This window comes from Anopheles stephensi, chromosome 2 (assembly GCF_013141755.1).
Source record: "Anopheles stephensi strain Indian chromosome 2, UCI_ANSTEP_V1.0, whole genome shotgun sequence".
Classification (NCBI taxonomy): Eukaryota; Metazoa; Arthropoda; class Insecta; order Diptera; family Culicidae; genus Anopheles; species Anopheles stephensi.
The window spans coordinates 67065407-67082966 of record NC_050202.1 but is presented as its reverse complement, the minus strand read 5'-3'; the positions used below and the strand labels follow the sequence as shown (position 1 = coordinate 67082966).

The 17560-nt window shown below is 45.6% G+C and overlaps 1 protein-coding gene across 1 annotated transcript; it reads right to left on the bottom strand.

Moving 5' to 3' along the window:
• Nucleotides 1–2247: 2247 nt before the first annotated feature.
• Nucleotides 2248–13363, bottom strand: LOC118504366. The gene is made up of 11 exons (XM_036038763.1): nucleotides 12769–13363; nucleotides 11575–11778; nucleotides 11300–11462; nucleotides 9942–10123; nucleotides 6987–7168; nucleotides 6659–6858; nucleotides 6290–6566; nucleotides 5876–5987; nucleotides 3109–3268; nucleotides 2822–2949; nucleotides 2248–2718 (listed from the first exon to the last, which is right to left on the bottom strand). Exons 1-11 carry the CDS (start codon nucleotides 12842–12844, stop codon nucleotides 2663–2665), a joined length of 1740 nt encoding a protein of 579 aa, XP_035894656.1. The 5' UTR covers nucleotides 12845–13363; the 3' UTR covers nucleotides 2248–2662.
• Nucleotides 13364–17560: the final 4197 nt, after the last annotated feature.

The following is a 17560-nucleotide window of genomic DNA, read 5'->3' as shown; positions in this document are numbered from 1 at the left end:
TATGTATCTTTGTTTCCATTCTTTAATTGAGACACAAACGAGCACCCATAGTTAGAAAACTCAGGGTATCTTCAATAAATATCGTTATGGAATGCGTAAAACGCGTACTGGAATGCAACTGAATGTTGTTATGCTGTGATAGCTGGTAGGTCACGGCAAGCTTAAAGTACCGGCACAATAGCAACCATGAAGCAATTCTAGTGCAGCACTTTCTTGAGCGCTCCGAGAAAAATACGCTATCATCATTCATAAGGAGAATTATATAAATTGTACTAAGCCCATCCGTTCTTGAGGTCAATTATGAGGCCAATTATAAATATAATTATAAATTTTATCAGATTGCTCATGTCTCATGATCTTTTGAAGGTCATGCTATAAGGTCTGACCGTTGGTGGTGAAAATAGAAATCAATTTTTTCAAGTTTTTTACAGATTTAATCCAAAAAGTTGTTATTAGACAAACGATAGGAAATTGTCTGAAAAATCTGTTTGATTTTGAAGAAAAACGATTATTACGTTTTTTTACCTATCGCATCCGGCTTCAAATTTCTTACGCAGATAATAGAAAAGCAGGAAAAATATTTGTTCAACTAAGCAATACGGTCAAGTGGTCTTTTGGAGAATAAAAAAAAACATTTGTCCAATTCTTAGCGATTCCGGATTCTTCTAAGTCATACGAAATGTTAACACAACTTGTTGAGATGCATTAATTAATTTCTTCTGAAAATAATTTGCTAAAAATTTTACTTCAATTACACCTTACCCTTTGCTGTGTAGTGTGCCAAGTCATGGCCCTGAAAAAAAAAATCAAAGCTGTTTTTTTGCTGGTTAGCTTTGTACGATGTTTATTCGCGCTACAGTGAGTATGGTAGCTTGGTGTGGTTGTTCAGCTATGCAAGAATTTTATTATTACTCTCGCTGTATACAACTCTTGGCATTTGAATATATAGTATTCATGAGAATACTGTAACTGTTAGGATTAAAAACATCAAACATCCTTATAAGTATGCTGCTTTGCATAAATTGTTTGCTCTAGTCAGCCACTGGGCGTCTCCATGAACGTTACGGATGGATTTTTTTTGTAATATCTGGGAAAATATTTAATAATAGTTTTATGTATTTTTTTCATATTCAGCGAAAGTCTGCTTTTTGTATAACCACACTTGCCTTGAGCCGCCTCCCATTCCGAAGTGCATGTCATTCTTTCACACACAAATAATAAACTCTATGACCCTTTACCTAGGGTCGGTGTCTGTTACGTGTCACAACACTATAGCAACGGTTTAAAAGGATACTTAACGAAGGGCTATTAGTTTGTTCAGTGCCACTATAATTGGGTCTCATTATCTTATTAAATCGCTTACCTCTGTTTTGTTGACATTCCCAACCTCGGTCACAGCGGTCCATTCTACTACAATGGATGGGATCGTTAAGCTGAAAAGTTTTCCCAACTGTCACATAACATCACACCGTTTCGCTCCTCGCAGTGCGCCACCATTCTCTTTGGGCGAGCTCATTTTAATTTTAACTCTTGTCTTAAATTTTCATCTAACAGCAGGAAACGGGGAATGAATTCGGCCATCCCGACAGTCAAACTCAATTAATCTCAAGCATTCGAATAATTGAATTACCCTTTGCGCATTGTGAGCGCTCGTCGACGCGTCAGTGACACTTGACGTTCACATCCGCCTTTACATGTGACGGATAGCCGGAATCTGGGGCTGGCGCCCTCTTTGCACATCCGTGGCAAACGTACCCGTGGCATCGATCGGGTCCGGGGTGTCGCTTTGGACTGTGCCATTCTTTCACTCCGATAAAACGCCCAGTGTCGTACGGGTTCCGGTGAAGAAATGCTTTTGTCTGCACCGAGCCTTTGAGTTGACGATGGGTTTTGCACTGCGTACATTCCAATTAGGCCCTTTTCAAGAATCCCGAATAACCGAAAAGTGCTGGCACTTCAGGAAACAAGACGCAAGCCTGACAGAAGTTTTGCCGTGCAGATCGCTCCGGTGGGTTTGTGCCGTTGCGTTTAATTTCTTCCCGAGACATGGGAAGGCGGCCCACTTGAAGTTAGAATTCTAGGCATCGATGCCTAACTCACCGCTTGAAGAACAGGTTTTTTGTTGGGTTTTGTTTAACGCTGTCATGCTGGCATAGTTTTCGCCTAGTATTGTTACCCTAGTATTGTTATAGAGGTGGAACTTTCCAGTGGGCGGAACTTTATACAAACTCCCTGTACATTAAGTAGTACTTTTTAAGTAATTATTTATTGAAGTATAGTTTGAATAATCTCTAGAACATTTTTCTTTGGTTATTATGATTTAATAACATATTTAAGGAGGCCTGTATCCCAGTTAAAGAAATACGTATTTGCTTGGTGTTTAATAAATTTAAATAATGTTCGCAAACACTTTTATTTGCAACGATCGTGTTGACAGTGCGTGCCGTTTCCAATCATTCTTTCGTTCTTTCTTCTTACGATTTTATTATTCGCTTTTACGACGTAGCACGATACTAAACGCTGGATGGAGGGTGGCGATGGTTTGCGTTAATGTACCAATTAGCCTCTCTCCCAGGACACGGATGATCCCGCGGTGTTGGTTTAATATTGATTGAGCAATTACACCAGAATGAGCATTCGCTCGTTCCGGGCCAGGGTTTAATTATTGGAGCGGTTTTTTCACCGTGCGTGGCAGCAATCGCGAAACCATGGCAACAGCTGGCACAAAAGCAATAGAACGATCAAGAATGGTGATGCATTAGTGGTGAATGTGGTGGTGGCTCTGTGTGTGTGTGTGTGTGTGTACCCTTCCATAACTTACCTATCACAATCGCACCGATCATGACAAACGGTGGCAAACACCCGAGCTCCATCAGATAGGGAAACACAACATTGCCGATGATGGAACCGGTCCGGCCAAACATCATCGTTAGCGAGACCACCATTGTCCTGCGAAACCCAACACCCGGACCCCGGCAAAAAGGGAAAATGAATACGCCAATGAAAAAAAAAAACGAGAAACCGGTCGACAATCGACCACACGTTCAAATACGGGCACTAGGTCGGACCGGCAATAGCTTTTGCCCTAATGCTGCCGAAAATACTGACCTCATCGATGTGGGAAACATGGAGACAACGGCACCGACCAGGGCCGTCGATGCTATGCTGCAGATGGTGATGTAGCACGACGATAGGATCAGCGTCACGAGTGAGCTTCGTGCCCAGTACAGGGCGGTACCGCAGGATCCGGCCAGCAGCAAACCGTACGCTGCGGACGAAGAAGAAAATGAAGCAAATGAGAAGCTATCGTAGCGATTGAGCAAACCCTAGGGCAGGGTTAATGTGTCTGTTATGGATGCTAATAGCACCACTAAATCATACTGCCGTAGCCCGTAACAATGCGTTTCGATTTGTCACACCTACTTCCATCGCGGGAACACCAGCGGACAAATGAAGCCATCGACAACCTTCAAACTGGCGCAAGCTTAAGGGGTACCGGCGCAAGAGTTGGAAGGTGCCGTGTGAGGTTTGTTGTTTACCATACTCCATTTCCGTCTGGTTTGGCAAGGAAAACTTTCGCACGGTGACATCTTCGCGACATCACGTACGTTCGCCAGGGCAGGTGGTACGATTCTCAAGCGAACATAAACTTTCGACCGCCATCATCAACGCCGGTGGTCGATGGGTTGTACCGAAATCCGAAAAGTGATTTATAAGCAGCTACAGCCGCAAGGATTTTACCGAAACGGGAACGGGAACTGGGCAGCGTGCGCCCGGAGTGTTTGGTCGGTATGGTTAACCTGTCGCCCTTCGACTGCTGAAACGAGCTGATTCAACTAAAGGCGTCTACCACCTACGGGCGGTATGCGGGAAGGGTAAGAAAGCGGACGAGAGTGTTTTGTCAAAACGTTCGTGAGGAAAACCTCGAAACTGTTGGCAAAATTGCTTCACTTTACGCAGCATCTTGGTGCGGTTTCGTGTATGGTAGGGGGCGATTTCGCTCAATTGTGCTGGTTCTTTGAGGAGGTGTTGGCATTGAAAGAGTTTTCTTGGCTTGATTGACACGATGTGTGGTGCTTGACAGGCGGGTATGGTACGATTGGCAAGGGTTACAAAAGCAACAAAGAATTTTCATCATCGGCCTTCTGAGAACCGGGGCGGCTCTAGAACTTGAATGACCACTTGAAGAAACTTGAAAGGGTAGCCAACAACAAAAAAAGGAGTAACAGTTGGAATGAGATCTTTAATTGTAATGTTGACCTGCGTTTAAGGATGTGTTTACCATTAATCGCTGAGAACGAGATCCAATCAATATTGCCCACCCCAAAAAATAGCCAGCTTTAAGAAGTTAGCTTTCAAACGTTGCACACAAAACATGAATTTACTGTTTCGTTCAATCGGGTTTCTTTCCCCTCGACTGGAAAGCTTCTGCTTTTATACCGAAACAAGAAATGCAATATTGGATTTGTCGAATCAATCACAGTCGAAACTGTTTCGGCAAATTTCTCCCCAAGCCAGACTGTGACGGGTTAGCGTTGTTAGTGGCGAGTTTGTTTTGCTCCCACTGATGTCCTGACCGTGCGGATACGACCGCCATTATTCGCATTCATCAGGCGGACCCCGCAGTTTTCGAAGAATTCATGTTGGACATGGTAAAAACACAAACAAACAGCAGACTTTTCACGATAAAGGCACACATTTTGTCTTCAGAGATGTTGGTGACTGGTGGCAACAATGTATGTATCCATATGTATGTGTTGGCCCCGGGAAAAGCAAATAGTAAAACAGTACAGTGTGTTTTGCTATTTTTGATAAAGCACAGCATGACCATTTACGTCAGCTTTCACGCACGCACTTGAAGCGCTTGGGAGGAAGAAAAATGCGTTGCCCTTGGAAGCGAAGTTGTAGCACAACTGTGCCGGTGATGGTCCGTCTAGAATCGATTGGTCATCGACGGCATTATCGGACAGTGTCGAATATGGTGTTGGAAAAATTCTCCCATAAACAATCGCCTCACGTTCCACGGGTTCTTGATAAAGCGAGCTACAAATTAAATGAAAACAGATGTGCACCAGATTGAGCAGCAGTTGGTATTGCGATTTTCCCTCAATAAATGGAGTGTTTTCATTTCCATGCACTTCCTTCGCTTTTGCGAAGGTGTTACGAATTGGAGGGAAGTTGGATGATGGCTGCTGTTTGTTTTCCATTTTCCAAAATATTGCGCACCAGCCGGACAACAATGGTGCGCGTTAATTAATGTAAATTAAAAAATAAAAAATCATGCAAAATAAGGCAAATTAACTCAAGCAAGCAGATCAGGTTTTCCTTTTTGGGCTATCGGCGAATGGTTGAAGTATTTTCCACCTTTTGCTACCGTTTCTGTAGCCGTTTTTGTGTACAGCCGATGGGCTAGATTGGCGATGCTGATCCGCCGATTTGGCTAAGAAAAAAACAGAAAGCCCTTTATCGATTTTTATCTCGCAGCAGTCGTCGTACTACTACGTTGGCTTGATGGAATCCGCTATTGATGCTAGTTTTTCCCTCTTTTACTACTTCAGATCATGTATGCGATTCAGTAAGAGCCAACAAGGAAACAACAAAAAATGTCTGTGTCTACAGAAAAGAGCGTTAAGTGCAGATTGAAATTCAAAGACAATAGCTTATCTGTCCCAGACTGGCTGAGTGCCTATTGCTGGTCACCACTACAAGAAAGAGTTAACTGGCCGGTCTGAGTTGGTACAATAGGACCAAGAACAAGTGGTAAAACGCACATCACCGGACACCAATCGAGCAGCGACATCGAAACATCGAAACGCACTAAATGAGCGGCTAGTCCGTCAGGGTAAACGGCCCACACCGCTCGTTCGCCACTTACTGAGTATGTTCCGGTTGCCGATGGAATTAATCATGACGGTCGTAACCGCGTACGCTCCAATGCCGACGCATCCAATGATTAATGAGTACAGATAGACCCGGCCCTCGGTTGTCTGCATGATGCGGTTCCGGCGTCCATGTCGGAGATGACGGAGATGTGAACGAGAAGAAGACAAGAAGTGTAGATCAAGAGCGTTAGTAAACGTGGACACTGCAGGGTTTTTGTTATGCTGGCGCCAATCTCCTTTCTATCATCTATTTTGAAAGCAACATGAACACTCTAAAGCCAATTGGCCAGCTTGATACACTAAGTAACTGGAGTGCATCCTAGATCGATTTGGTGATTGGAAAAATGAAATGACAAATAATTGGAATGATGAGAAGCCCTGTCAATCGTTCGCCCTTGCTTACGTACCGCTGTACACTGGAGAACATCGTCCAGCGGCTCCATTGCGACCGGATCGGGACCGTGCAGCGCTCGAGACACTTCATACTCTAGCCACTGTTGATGTTGCTGTTCGGTTTTGTTGACCTTATAGGCTAGCATTTCGCAGAGCGTTGCCTGACCGGCGGCCATGGAGGCACCGTACGCCGGTGCCATCGTTCCATCCGCGGGCAGTAGATGCTGCTCGTGCTCAAACTCCTCGATGATCGTGAAAAGTTGTGGCACCCAGAGTCGGAATGTGTTTAACCTAGAGTTGGAAGAGGAACGGCAGTACGGGTGGTAAGCGGCCAAGCACGAACATAGCAGTAAACACCCCATCAAACCGACCGAACCACTTACCCGAGCAGTATACCGAACTGGATACCGTACGCCAGGCAGGCATTCTTCAGATGTGGCTTCCGGAACATTATCCCTAGCTGGCGGAACCCTTCACCCACACCGCTTGGCGCTGGATGGGTGGCTTTGTCGGATGATGGTTGTTTACCGGACGTCGGTTCGCTGCTCGACCCCTGCCGTAGCTCATCCACCAGCTCTCGGATCTGCCACGCAACAGCACGCAAGCAGGCAAGTAAACGGAAACGTTCGAATCACTCTCAAGGCAATAGTAGAATGGGGCAGTGCAATCGCCCATTTTGGATTCGCCCCCTCCCCCCCCCCTCCTACTCACCGGAAACTCCTGCTGGCTCCGGGTGTTGATAGCGTACAAGCGCCGGAAAATGGCCATCGCTCGCTCGTTCTGGCCCTTGGACATGAGAAACTTGGGGCTCTCGGGAAGGAACATCACGATGATACCGCTCAGCACACCCGGCAGGCAACTTACGGCCAGGAAAATCTGCCACGAATGTAGTTCTAGACGAGGGAGAGAGAGAGAGCAAAAGGACGAGAAGCGTATGCCGTTTACAAATACGTACTAAAAGACGGTGTGTGTGAGCGTGCGTCATTTCCAGCAAACTGAGCGATGAATACCATTTATCAACTGGAGGCTGACTCCGGCTAATGTCTCTTTTGATTAGCCTTAATCGGCATGTCAAGGCGCAACATCTGACACTGACGACGTAATGCGACAAATATGGGCTCGGTTAAGCGCCCATGTACCCGCCAGGGATGGCTTGCACGTAACGTGCGAGCGCGGTACAGCGTCAGCACCATAACTCAATAGGCTCATCCTGGCGGGAAATTCAATTGCGCGTCACTCCACGGTGGCGCACAGGTAAATTAAATATTCAAACGCGCGCGTGGTCCCTTCGCTTTCGGCCAGTTTGTGCGGACCGTAGCACGGGCGAACGCCAAGGTGCCAACTGTGTGTCGTAGTTGATTAGAATTCAATTTACATCCTAATGCCGCTCAAATGGAGTGGTTTAGTCTCCACAATCCGGCAACCCTTCGCCTTGAGCTTGCTCTAGGATTTCACTCAAGCACCGGTTCAGTTGAAAAGTGTTTTGCGAGAACGGAATGGCACCTTAGAATTCGTCGACTCCCGCTCACGGGAAGCGGTGCAGTTAGGCTTCTTTTGATTTCAAAGAAACAGTGTAAGTAGATAGCATAATCAGCACTAATTAGAGTACAAAGATTCGCTTAGCCGTAGGTCGGTCCAATTGACACTTCCGGGAAGTTTTGGGCGGTAGACATATTCTCGACAATCCGAGCCAGGTGAGCGGCTGGTAGGAAAGGAGTAATAACGGAAACGAGAGAATCAAGTAGCTGGCTATACTGGATGGTAATGGAAAAGAAGTGTTAATTCAAGCTAATGATAGAACCTGCCTGCTGCTTGTCCCCGCTTTTCGGTGAATGTTGCTGGCAGGTTTGCTAGGCGTGTGCTATTTTTGGCGTCAAACAAATTTGTAAATAATTTATATGTTGAAGCATACTATTTTTTTTAAAGCTGTACATTCCTTCCTATGCTTTTTTGGGAAGTAAAAAAAAGTCTGCAATGAAAGAAACCTGATACGCGGTTCTTGAAGCCAACTGCTTCTTTACTTCGTTTTGCGTAAGCGATTACGCGAACGATCATCGTCGCTACGGTGTCGAACGAATACAAGCGATCGTTTCCGCCAACGTATCGGTGTGCAAAATCGATTTATAAGCAGCACACTGCAAGCACAAACACCGGAAACAGCCGAATGTAGACTGTTTCACAAAATCAATTTCTCTCCGGGTGAAAGACCCGCTAGTACAGCGTGGATGGGGAAGCCATTCGAGCCCGCGCCATTGAACCCTAAGCTCCCGATCGGAACGAATCGAAGCAACGTATTCCACGAATCACTTGATTGGATATTTAGCTCGTTTCATTAGCAGCAGCGGCAGCAGCATCAGTCGTGGAAACCTGGAGACCTGCAACCTGATAAACGGTAAGGCAGTTTTTATCTTTTATTTCCGTTATTATGCCCGTCCGGCGAACGGTTTTCTTTTGCGTCTTTTTATGCGGTATTCAGCCCGGTAATTTAATTCGCCTCCCCAGCAGGTGCCGGTGCAGGTTACAGGAGTTCGAAACCTTCGTCAGAACGGGAACAAGCATTCGTTCTTAAGCGATTGCCTGTTTACTTGAGCCGAGGCAATAAAGCTTCCCTCTCACACGGGCTCGTTCGGTTCCCATTATTGAGCAACAGTGTTTCATTTCTACGGAGTGCTTGATACGTGCTCGTTTCGAGCTGTGAAACTCCTGGTTTAATGGCCCGGAGCGAGTAGTATTACGTTATAATGGGATCCTTTAAAGTGCCAAACAATAATTGTCGAAAACGTGAGCGAGGACCGAACATGTATATCGCTATCTATGGTGAGTGTTGCTCCGAGAAGGTGCTACGAGCTTCTTTCGGTGGAAATGTTAACTTCGTCTCACAGCTTGAAGTGTTTGAGTAAAATTGTACTCAAGCAGATGTGGGAAATGATTGTTTTAAGTTTTAAGAAAAGTAAATTAGCTTTATAATTTTGCTTCTAAATTCCATCACTTTTATAAGCGTTCTTTTTTATTTAAGTTAACCTCAACGTTCGTGTAAATAATACCAGGTACTGGGCGCCTCCATGAATCAGCGCTAGAGGGTAAAACTTTTTACCGTACAAGCATCACATAAATATGTGATTTTAAACCATTATTTAATTCTCATTGTAAAGTATAAATTAACAACCGAAATCGATCAAGCTTTTGAAAGCATATGTGTTTCAATAAACCTACACATTAAAGCTTTAAAGCATTGTTCTAGTTGACTAAGCGGCCACATTCACCTCATGTTAACATTTCCATAATGCAAGCCCTTAGCAAAGCATTACCGACCCATTTCAGCTAGCCAAGCTCGTTCGCGTTCGGGTTCACAAACATTTGTCCATTTTTGGTAGCTTTTCCACGGACTGCACCGTCCGGTGGAATGCGAATTTTCAATCCCATTCGACCGTCGGGAATGGTCGGATGAGATTCGGCAAGAGTCACTCCAGTAATCCGGATGGAATCACTCACTCACACAACCCCCCCCCCCTTCACACACACACACAGGCACACCGCCTTACTTTGAACGGGGGAATTCTCCATCAGCTCTAAACTAATCCCCGGTCTTGACCGGTCAAACAGTGCTAGCAAACACTGACAGGCAGCTGGAAGATGGTAATGATGGTCACATCAGGGCCTACTTACCGAGCACACCGTCGCCAAAGACCAGATTCCAGGGCTGTGGAATGATAAGCCAGGCCATTGCGGGCAGCAGCATGTTGGCAGCGCTGTAAAACACTCCCAGCACTATCATCACGCGGGATCGATGCTGCAGGCTGTGGAACTCGGACAGATACGCCATCAGCACGGCAAACGGGCCACAGATGCTGTTGGTTGGAGGGGAAAAAACCCGTACACTGTTAAGAAGCGAGTAGTAGCAGCGTTAACTTTCGCTGGATGGAAATGCAAACGGCACACACTCCCGTGCACGTGGTCCAACCGCCAGTGTGCTATCTGGGGAACCGCATCTGAAGCACACGCTCACTTACCCGGAAGCACTCGAGCTTTAGAGCACCGCTATAAATTACGTTTACTTTGCTAGCATTTATTCTTGCCCTTCGGTGCCATTCTTCGCCCATCTCCGGACCGATATCCGATTGGGCTTGCGAACGATTGAATCGTGACAGTGGTGGCACTTTTTCTTACCTTTGCCAGCGATGACATTTAATCACGGGCTCGACGTTTGTGAAAAACTTTACTCCAATCCAAACACAATCGGTTGATGGCAAGAATGAATGAGGAGGAAGTGAAGGAGAGAAAAGAAAGAGGCACTCATCAAACGTCTAAATCGATTGACTTTCTTCGTATTGTAAGTGAAACGAATTTTATACGTTTCCTACTGGTGCTATAAAGGCCGCGCTAGAGAAGCGTTCGAATCCGGGCGCTCAACACTGTCATGCTGGGTTTGTAGCAGTTCTCACTTCCTGTCAACAACCGAAAATCAAGAGTTCAAGATAAGGCGCTTTTTTGTTGTTTGCTGTTGTGTTGATAAAGAAGGAAATGGGCCAATGTGTTCGGTTTCACGACTTCCGGTAAGCTGCGTACTGGCGTTTCTTATTTACTGCTTTTCACACTTTCACACTTTTAATGGGTCGAACTCACTTCAGGCATCAATTCACCATCATTGTACGCTCAACAAATAGCAAATCTTTTTTTATTGAGCTCTCATTTCCGGTTGTGCTCTGGTTGTCCGGAAGTGATTGCATCATCACATCACAGTTCTAGCATCATTTAATTGCGTCAAGAATCGTTCGTGCGTTCGTTAGGAGAAAGAGACCTGCACCACACACGCCACCGGTGTGAAATGGTTCCGATGCTTTCAGCTAGGAGCTAGCACGTACGAGGTTAATTTCCATATCACATAGATAATCTCTGCCAGCTGGCAACCCGTATGGGCACCAGTTCCCACTTCACACATTAGTTCCCAATGGTCAGCGGTGGAGAATAAAATTCCTTACCCAGGAGAGAGAGAGAGAGAACGAGAGAGAGAGAAAGCTACTTACACAAAGCCACCCATAAATTTGAAAACCATTATGGCCACCATGTTCTGGCTGAGGGCGCAGAGAACGTTGAAGGTGCTGTCCAGAAGGTAGCCCACTACCAGCAACCGCTTCCGGCCGTACGTATCGGACAGGAAGCCCCAGAGGAAGGCGGATGTTATCATTCCTGGAAGCGTAAGCACGGAGAAGAAAGTGAAACAATCAAGTCGTTGCAAGTCGGATTTAGGGGTACTACAAATTGGAGCTGCTTGTTAGTTGATGCAGTCCGCTATGCTTACCGGTGTAGGTGATGGCATTCAGCATGCCCTTGTCAGCGAGGGAAAGGTTCAGGTCACACTCGGCGCTCGGCAGCACGTAGGACATGGTGGTCGTCTCGAATACGGTCGTCATGCAGCAGGGCATCGCTACCAGCAGCAGCAGGTAGTTGAAACGACCGTAACCAGTGGTGGCGATGGCCGTCTCGAAGTCCGCCGGTGCATTCACTGTTGCATCGGGAGAGAACGAAGAATGGTGGTCAGAGTAGCGCAAGGGGAGTGCAGCTTTTAATAATAAACTGTTTATTAACCATGGCATCGCCACAGTTTCTGTTCTCGTGCTCAGCCGTGATGCAGCCGGCGGTCGGTTCTGTTTTGAACGCAATGCTGGATGGAAATTAATTTACCGTGTCTCATCTGGCACAAAGTGCATGGGAGCTTGATCTTGGCACGGAATGACCATGAACCAGCAGCTAGACGCCAGCAACTTTTACAATATCTGGGCAGTGGTTAGATTTTTGACGTCAAAACTTATGGCATAAATCGTTGGTCTCACACTACCTAAATGCTTACCATTGGGTGTTGGAAGCACTAAGGGGCAACATTGGAACAATATCTAGCATTAATCATTTTTGTACTTAATTTAATGAAAGCAGCCTTGGAAATTACGGTACCTGTGATGCAGTAATTGATAAAAATGATCCTCATCTAGCTGAACGCTCATCTTATGTCAAATTGCCTAAGCTTGCTATACAGACAAGTTAGAAAAACATGAATAAAATTGCCTAAATTAAAGGCAAACTTAATCAATTCTACTAATTTATGCACACGTTCCGAAGCAAATCACTGAGCAGACCAGGCTGTGCAAAATTTGGCCAAGAAGATGGATCCAAGTGAAGATCTTTCGCAAGCCACTTCAATTATGCAGCTGATTGTCTATCCTTACCAGAGTGCCTAAAGCCATCATCTGGGCGTGGCTAATTAGAATTAGGCAAGGGTCGATGAAGCATCGCCATCTTTAGGCCCGAACACAGCTGCTTGCTTACAGTCGGAAACGGAAGCATGAACCACGCAACAACCACACCGACACTTTAATGTTACGATTATGGCCGTCCTGTCGGCACCATTGTCTTTAAACTTGTAACAAAATGTCATTCACTGTGCGGCGGCCCGATCATGAAAGATCGGCAACACGCAACTGTTACCGTGACTGCTTACCTCCATCGCCGACAGTACCACCGGGCGGTACATTGATTTCTATCACTTTCGAGTGCTTATCCTTCGTTGATTCCATCGTTTGATGTTGATGTTCCGTACTCGTTCCGTTTCGATTGACACTGAAGCGTAATTTGAAACTGTTCAAGCCCCGCACGCACAACACCTTAGGCCGTCTGGTTGCTGGTTGCTGATGAAGGCGATATCGCCGACACAAACGAACCGCTGCTCATCGTTCACGGTCGGTACACCGTGCGCGTTCAACACTTTCCGGATGATTACTGGATGCTGGAAGATGCTGCGCCAATTGTGGCTCACTTTGCTCTAACGAAGCATGCCCGTTATCTACAGCTAATCCCACACGGTCACGGTGCAGCAATGTTTTACCAACGCAGGGCTGATATTTTTATCCGCGCCTGACGCTCGTTCGGTCGTTAGCAGGCCCGGTTGGCGGTGATAACGGTTTGGCGACGACGAGCTTTGTCCGGACAGTTGTGCTGGACGGTTCCCGAAACATGTGCCCACCGGATGGTTTCCGTCGAGCAGCAAAACAAACGTGCTACGTCTACCCCGTTCTGCCCCGGTGGCGCGTGGCGCGACAATAAACGAGGCCAAGATTTCGATGTCACCGTACTCCGACAACACCCCTACCAGCCACGCATTTGTGTGCGGTGTGCATGACGGAAAAATACTGATGATAGCGTGAGATTTCACCATCGAGGCAGGTGTTTACGGTGGTCCGATGCGTCATTCGTCATCGGTGTTGGGTGCGTTTCCATGGCGTTAAACGGGATGGTCCTTAAGGATCAGGTTCTGTTACAAATCCGCCTTATTTTCTGTTGGCACAATAGCAGGACAAGAAGGTCAAAAATAACTTAACCCTAAACAGACTTTCCACACACATGCCTATGAGCACATTTGGCACGAATTATCCCATTTTTGAAGTGTGGGGAAGCAAGCTTTTATATTTAAAAATAAATTTTGCAACACATGATGGAATGGACGAGGCCTTGAACAAACAGCTTAAACCAACAACTTTAAGTCGTATGGGTGAAACCGAAAGTATGCTGCGTCTGACATTCTTCTTGTGCATTTAGATATTTTTGAGTTTAGTGACTCAACGAGCTTACGTCCGGGGCAGTCCGCTGGCTGAGGCGGCACTACACGACAAGACCCGGTTTCGACTTCAGTGCGGACCATCTTCTCGTATGTACGACTGACCATCCCGCTTATAATTAAGCGGGTATAATTAAGCCAAGGAAGCCAGTAAAGGCAGACCAAGCCAGGTTTAGGGGGTAGTACCAAAGTATAAAAATAGGATATAACATGAATTTAGCAATTTCCGACAGCTAGTTTTGTTTGCAACGCGGTTTTGAGATCGCTGTGCTATTCACAGCTGACTGATTATGAAAAACGACGCAAACAAATGGTGAGAAAAACTTTTCTATTAAAGCCTTTTTTCTGATCATAAATTATGAACTTTTGCTAGAGCTTCCTCGTGTAAACTGCGTTGCGTGTTGAAGAAGGAAATGTCTGGATGTTATGTATTAGTAAATTAATAATAAAACAATACAGTCAGGCCGAAATGTAGCTCAATTTTTTCAATCGTTTTTCTTCGAAAATTTTCTGATACCTTTAGCCATAGCTAAATCTTTTTTAAATTAGACTGCATATGTTTTATTTTTGAATAGTATTTTAAATTCCAAATAATCATTTAAAATAGATAGTTAAGAAAAGTTTTACAAAATGAGACATTTGTGCTATTTTGTAATTATATAGGTATAAACAACAATATTAAATGATAATTTCACTGTAACTAAGCTATATTTAGAAGAGACAAAGACACAGACAATATCCCTAACGACAATTTTCAACAGGAGTATACATGAGCAGATTTTTCCGATTTAGCAAATAATATACATTATACAGCAAATAAATTATACTTTTTCTGGCTTTATATTTCGAATGTCTCGCACATATCGTTAAATGCATTTCATAAAACAATGGAAAAAATGTCCCACTCGTTATCCCACTGTGTAACGTAACGTGCGCTGAAGTGTACAATTTCGATCCTGAAGATGAATTGAACCTAACGTCGCAGAACCGCATGTTCACCGGCGTAAGCTGTTTAAAGGAATCACAATCCGGGCGTACTCGTTCGCTTGCGTGTGTGCTTTCTACTGTGTGGACAGAAACTCTACGCCACTACAAAGTCATTGCATTATTCATCCCACGAACGGACGCGTCACGGATGGATGAACCGGATTTACTCGCTCTTTCTTTCGCCATCTCTCGACTTTGAAAACTTTTCATAATTCGCCCCATGAGGTACACAACACTACACAGCCATTCGTCTTGTTTTTCGTTCACTAGCGGTGGCCATATATGATTGACCTTTTCTTTTCGTTTTGCCTTTTGTTTAGACTTAGGTAATGTGTGTGTGTGTCTGTGTACTGTGACACGACATTCTTTCTCCTCCGCCGTGTACCCGACCCGCGAGATTGGAACTGGCCAGGTGCAGCTCAAGTCAAGTGGTTCACTTTGTAGCAGGACAATCCAGTGTTGGTGTATGGCAGCGAGCCAAGAAAGTAGTTCTGCACAACAATGCCACCAGTCCCCTCCGCTATCCCCTTAGGCCCTCCCCTCTCCTTTCCGGCGGCATCAACCAATTTCGAATAAAGCACTCCAATTTGATTGTGTCTGTCAGCACGTATCTTCATTCTGGTCCGCTGGCCTGTTGTGACATGTTTTTGCTGTGCAGCAACGAGCGCTTGCAAAAACATTGGCTAAGTGCGCATATCTAGCAAAGACAGCGGTTGAAAATAGTTTCTTTTCCCCAAGCACCCGATTGAGCGAAGAATGTGTGCATCGGTTCCGGTGCATGCTAAGTCCGGAGCTTATCGTGAAACGGTCTCAAGCGTTGTTGCACTTGATGAGATGCAACAACTGTTAAATTATACTGCAGCATGCCGGTACGGTACTGCACTCGCTAGTGGAAGCAATTCTTCAAAGATCAAATTGTGTTTTGGGTATGTGGAAGATGATTAATCGTGTTTCGTGTGCCCGGTCCACAATCGATTGCCCGCATCCGTATGGTGCTGCTGTATATGTAGGGAGCAACTTGGCCCGGCAACTCGGTAAGTTTCGGTTCGTGTACTAACATTTGCGTAACGTAGCTTTATGAGTCATAATACAGAAGCTTAGATAATTACATACAAGTTATACACAAGGCACATGCATTAGCTTTACGCAACTTTGGGACGAACGTTCCGAGTGCGGAAGAGGAAAAAGAAAGTCCCATCATAAAAGCGAATCATGATTGGCTCATCGTATGTCTGGCGGCATCTTTCGGTCTGCAGAAAAGCTGAGCACGACGGAATTAATGGGGCGTGCCGGGGTTTTTGCTGAGCCTGAAACTTTCTATCCTAATCAGCACAAAATGATTTACTAGCCAGTCAGCTAGCCAACCAGCCAACCAGCCAGCCAGCTAACCGTCCCAGACCGATTGATAAGAATTTTAATCAGAACCGAAATAGCTTTCCAACGCCGTTGGTGTGCGTTTCAATAATTGTTAGTCACCTCGGTGAAGTCACCTTTTTTGTGTGGTGATGTTGTTGCTGTTGTCGTCGTGCAAAAAAAAGGTATAATAACATTGCACACACATCGTGTGTGTGTATGTGTACCGACAAGTCATTGTTATGCGTTTTCTTTTGAATCGTGTGCACAGCCAGTAATATGTTTGCTCGTGTACCTTCGTTAAGCGTCCCTGGAACCCCGAACTGAACCACTCCAGGCAAGTGTGCTGATGGACGCGGGTTCTCTGTTGCCGACCGGTAGTGAAATGATGTCTTTTCGATTATCACTAACCAAACAACTGGACCGTCCCGAGGCTGATGGAAAACGGGTACGATGATACCGCCATATAGCGCAGCGTACAGCATAGAATGAAACCTTTCCAAACCAGGTAGAACGTACCGATGGCAAGCCAACGCAAGTCACACATACATAGGCTTAGTCTGGTGATGGGTAGGTCTCGCCGGTATCGGTCGGATAGCGTCATGTTGATTGTTATCAGGAACTAGCCCACTTACCAACTGGTCCCGGAGATGATCGCCACACGCTCTCGGGACACTTTGCCTTTTCGGATGGGAGGCAAAACTTTATCTGGCACGCGTGTGACGGTACAATATGATTTGCATATTCTATCTTGGAGAGTCACCCAAAAAAGAAACCCTTGTGGCTTGTTCGTTCAACGACTACAGTTTCTCCACCGCTCTTTCGGAACACCCACATCGGCCGAAATTCCACGCGTTGACGAACGAGATGAGTTTAGCATGCTTGGTGCGGGTAGGGAAGACCGTCACCCTTTTTTTTTTTCTTCAGAGGACATTGCGGTTTTGCCGTGTCGTGGACGAGAGGGTTTTTTTTATTTTGCTCACATCACTTCTCGCATAGGGGCCAGGTTCAATAGTAGGGTTTCGATATTGAATTTTGTGCGGTAAGCATTTTCGTTTGGAATGGTCCGGTTCGGTTCCGGCAGATTGTCGTTTTTTTTGCTTCGTTGATGAGATGACGTAAACAAATTCATGGAAGGTGTGGTGGCATCAGCGAAAGCTTTTAATGGAGTTGATTGTGATGAGGAAATTTGTGATAATCCACACTGCTGACGCACAGAGGACATCGGCCATGGTGCGATTAACGTGCCTCGTTGAGGTGCAGCACCGTAGCATCGGGTTCTGTGATGCGATGGTATCGGGATCGTAAAAATCGGTACGAGATCACTGGCCATTGGCCA

Excerpts from the sequence above, each read along its gene's own strand:
- LOC118504366 (XM_036038763.1), bottom strand. The coding sequence starts at position 12,844 with ATGGAATCAACGAAGGATAAGCACTCGAAAGTGATAGAAATCAATGTA. Across the intron at positions 6,859-6,986 it reads GGAGCCAGCAGGAGTTTCCG|ATCCGAGAGCTGGTGGATGA; the intron begins GTGAGTAGGAGG and ends GTTGCGTGGCAG. Across the intron at positions 6,567-6,658 it reads CAGTTCGGTATACTGCTCGG|GTTAAACACATTCCGACTCT; the intron begins GTAAGTGGTTCG and ends TTCCAACTCTAG.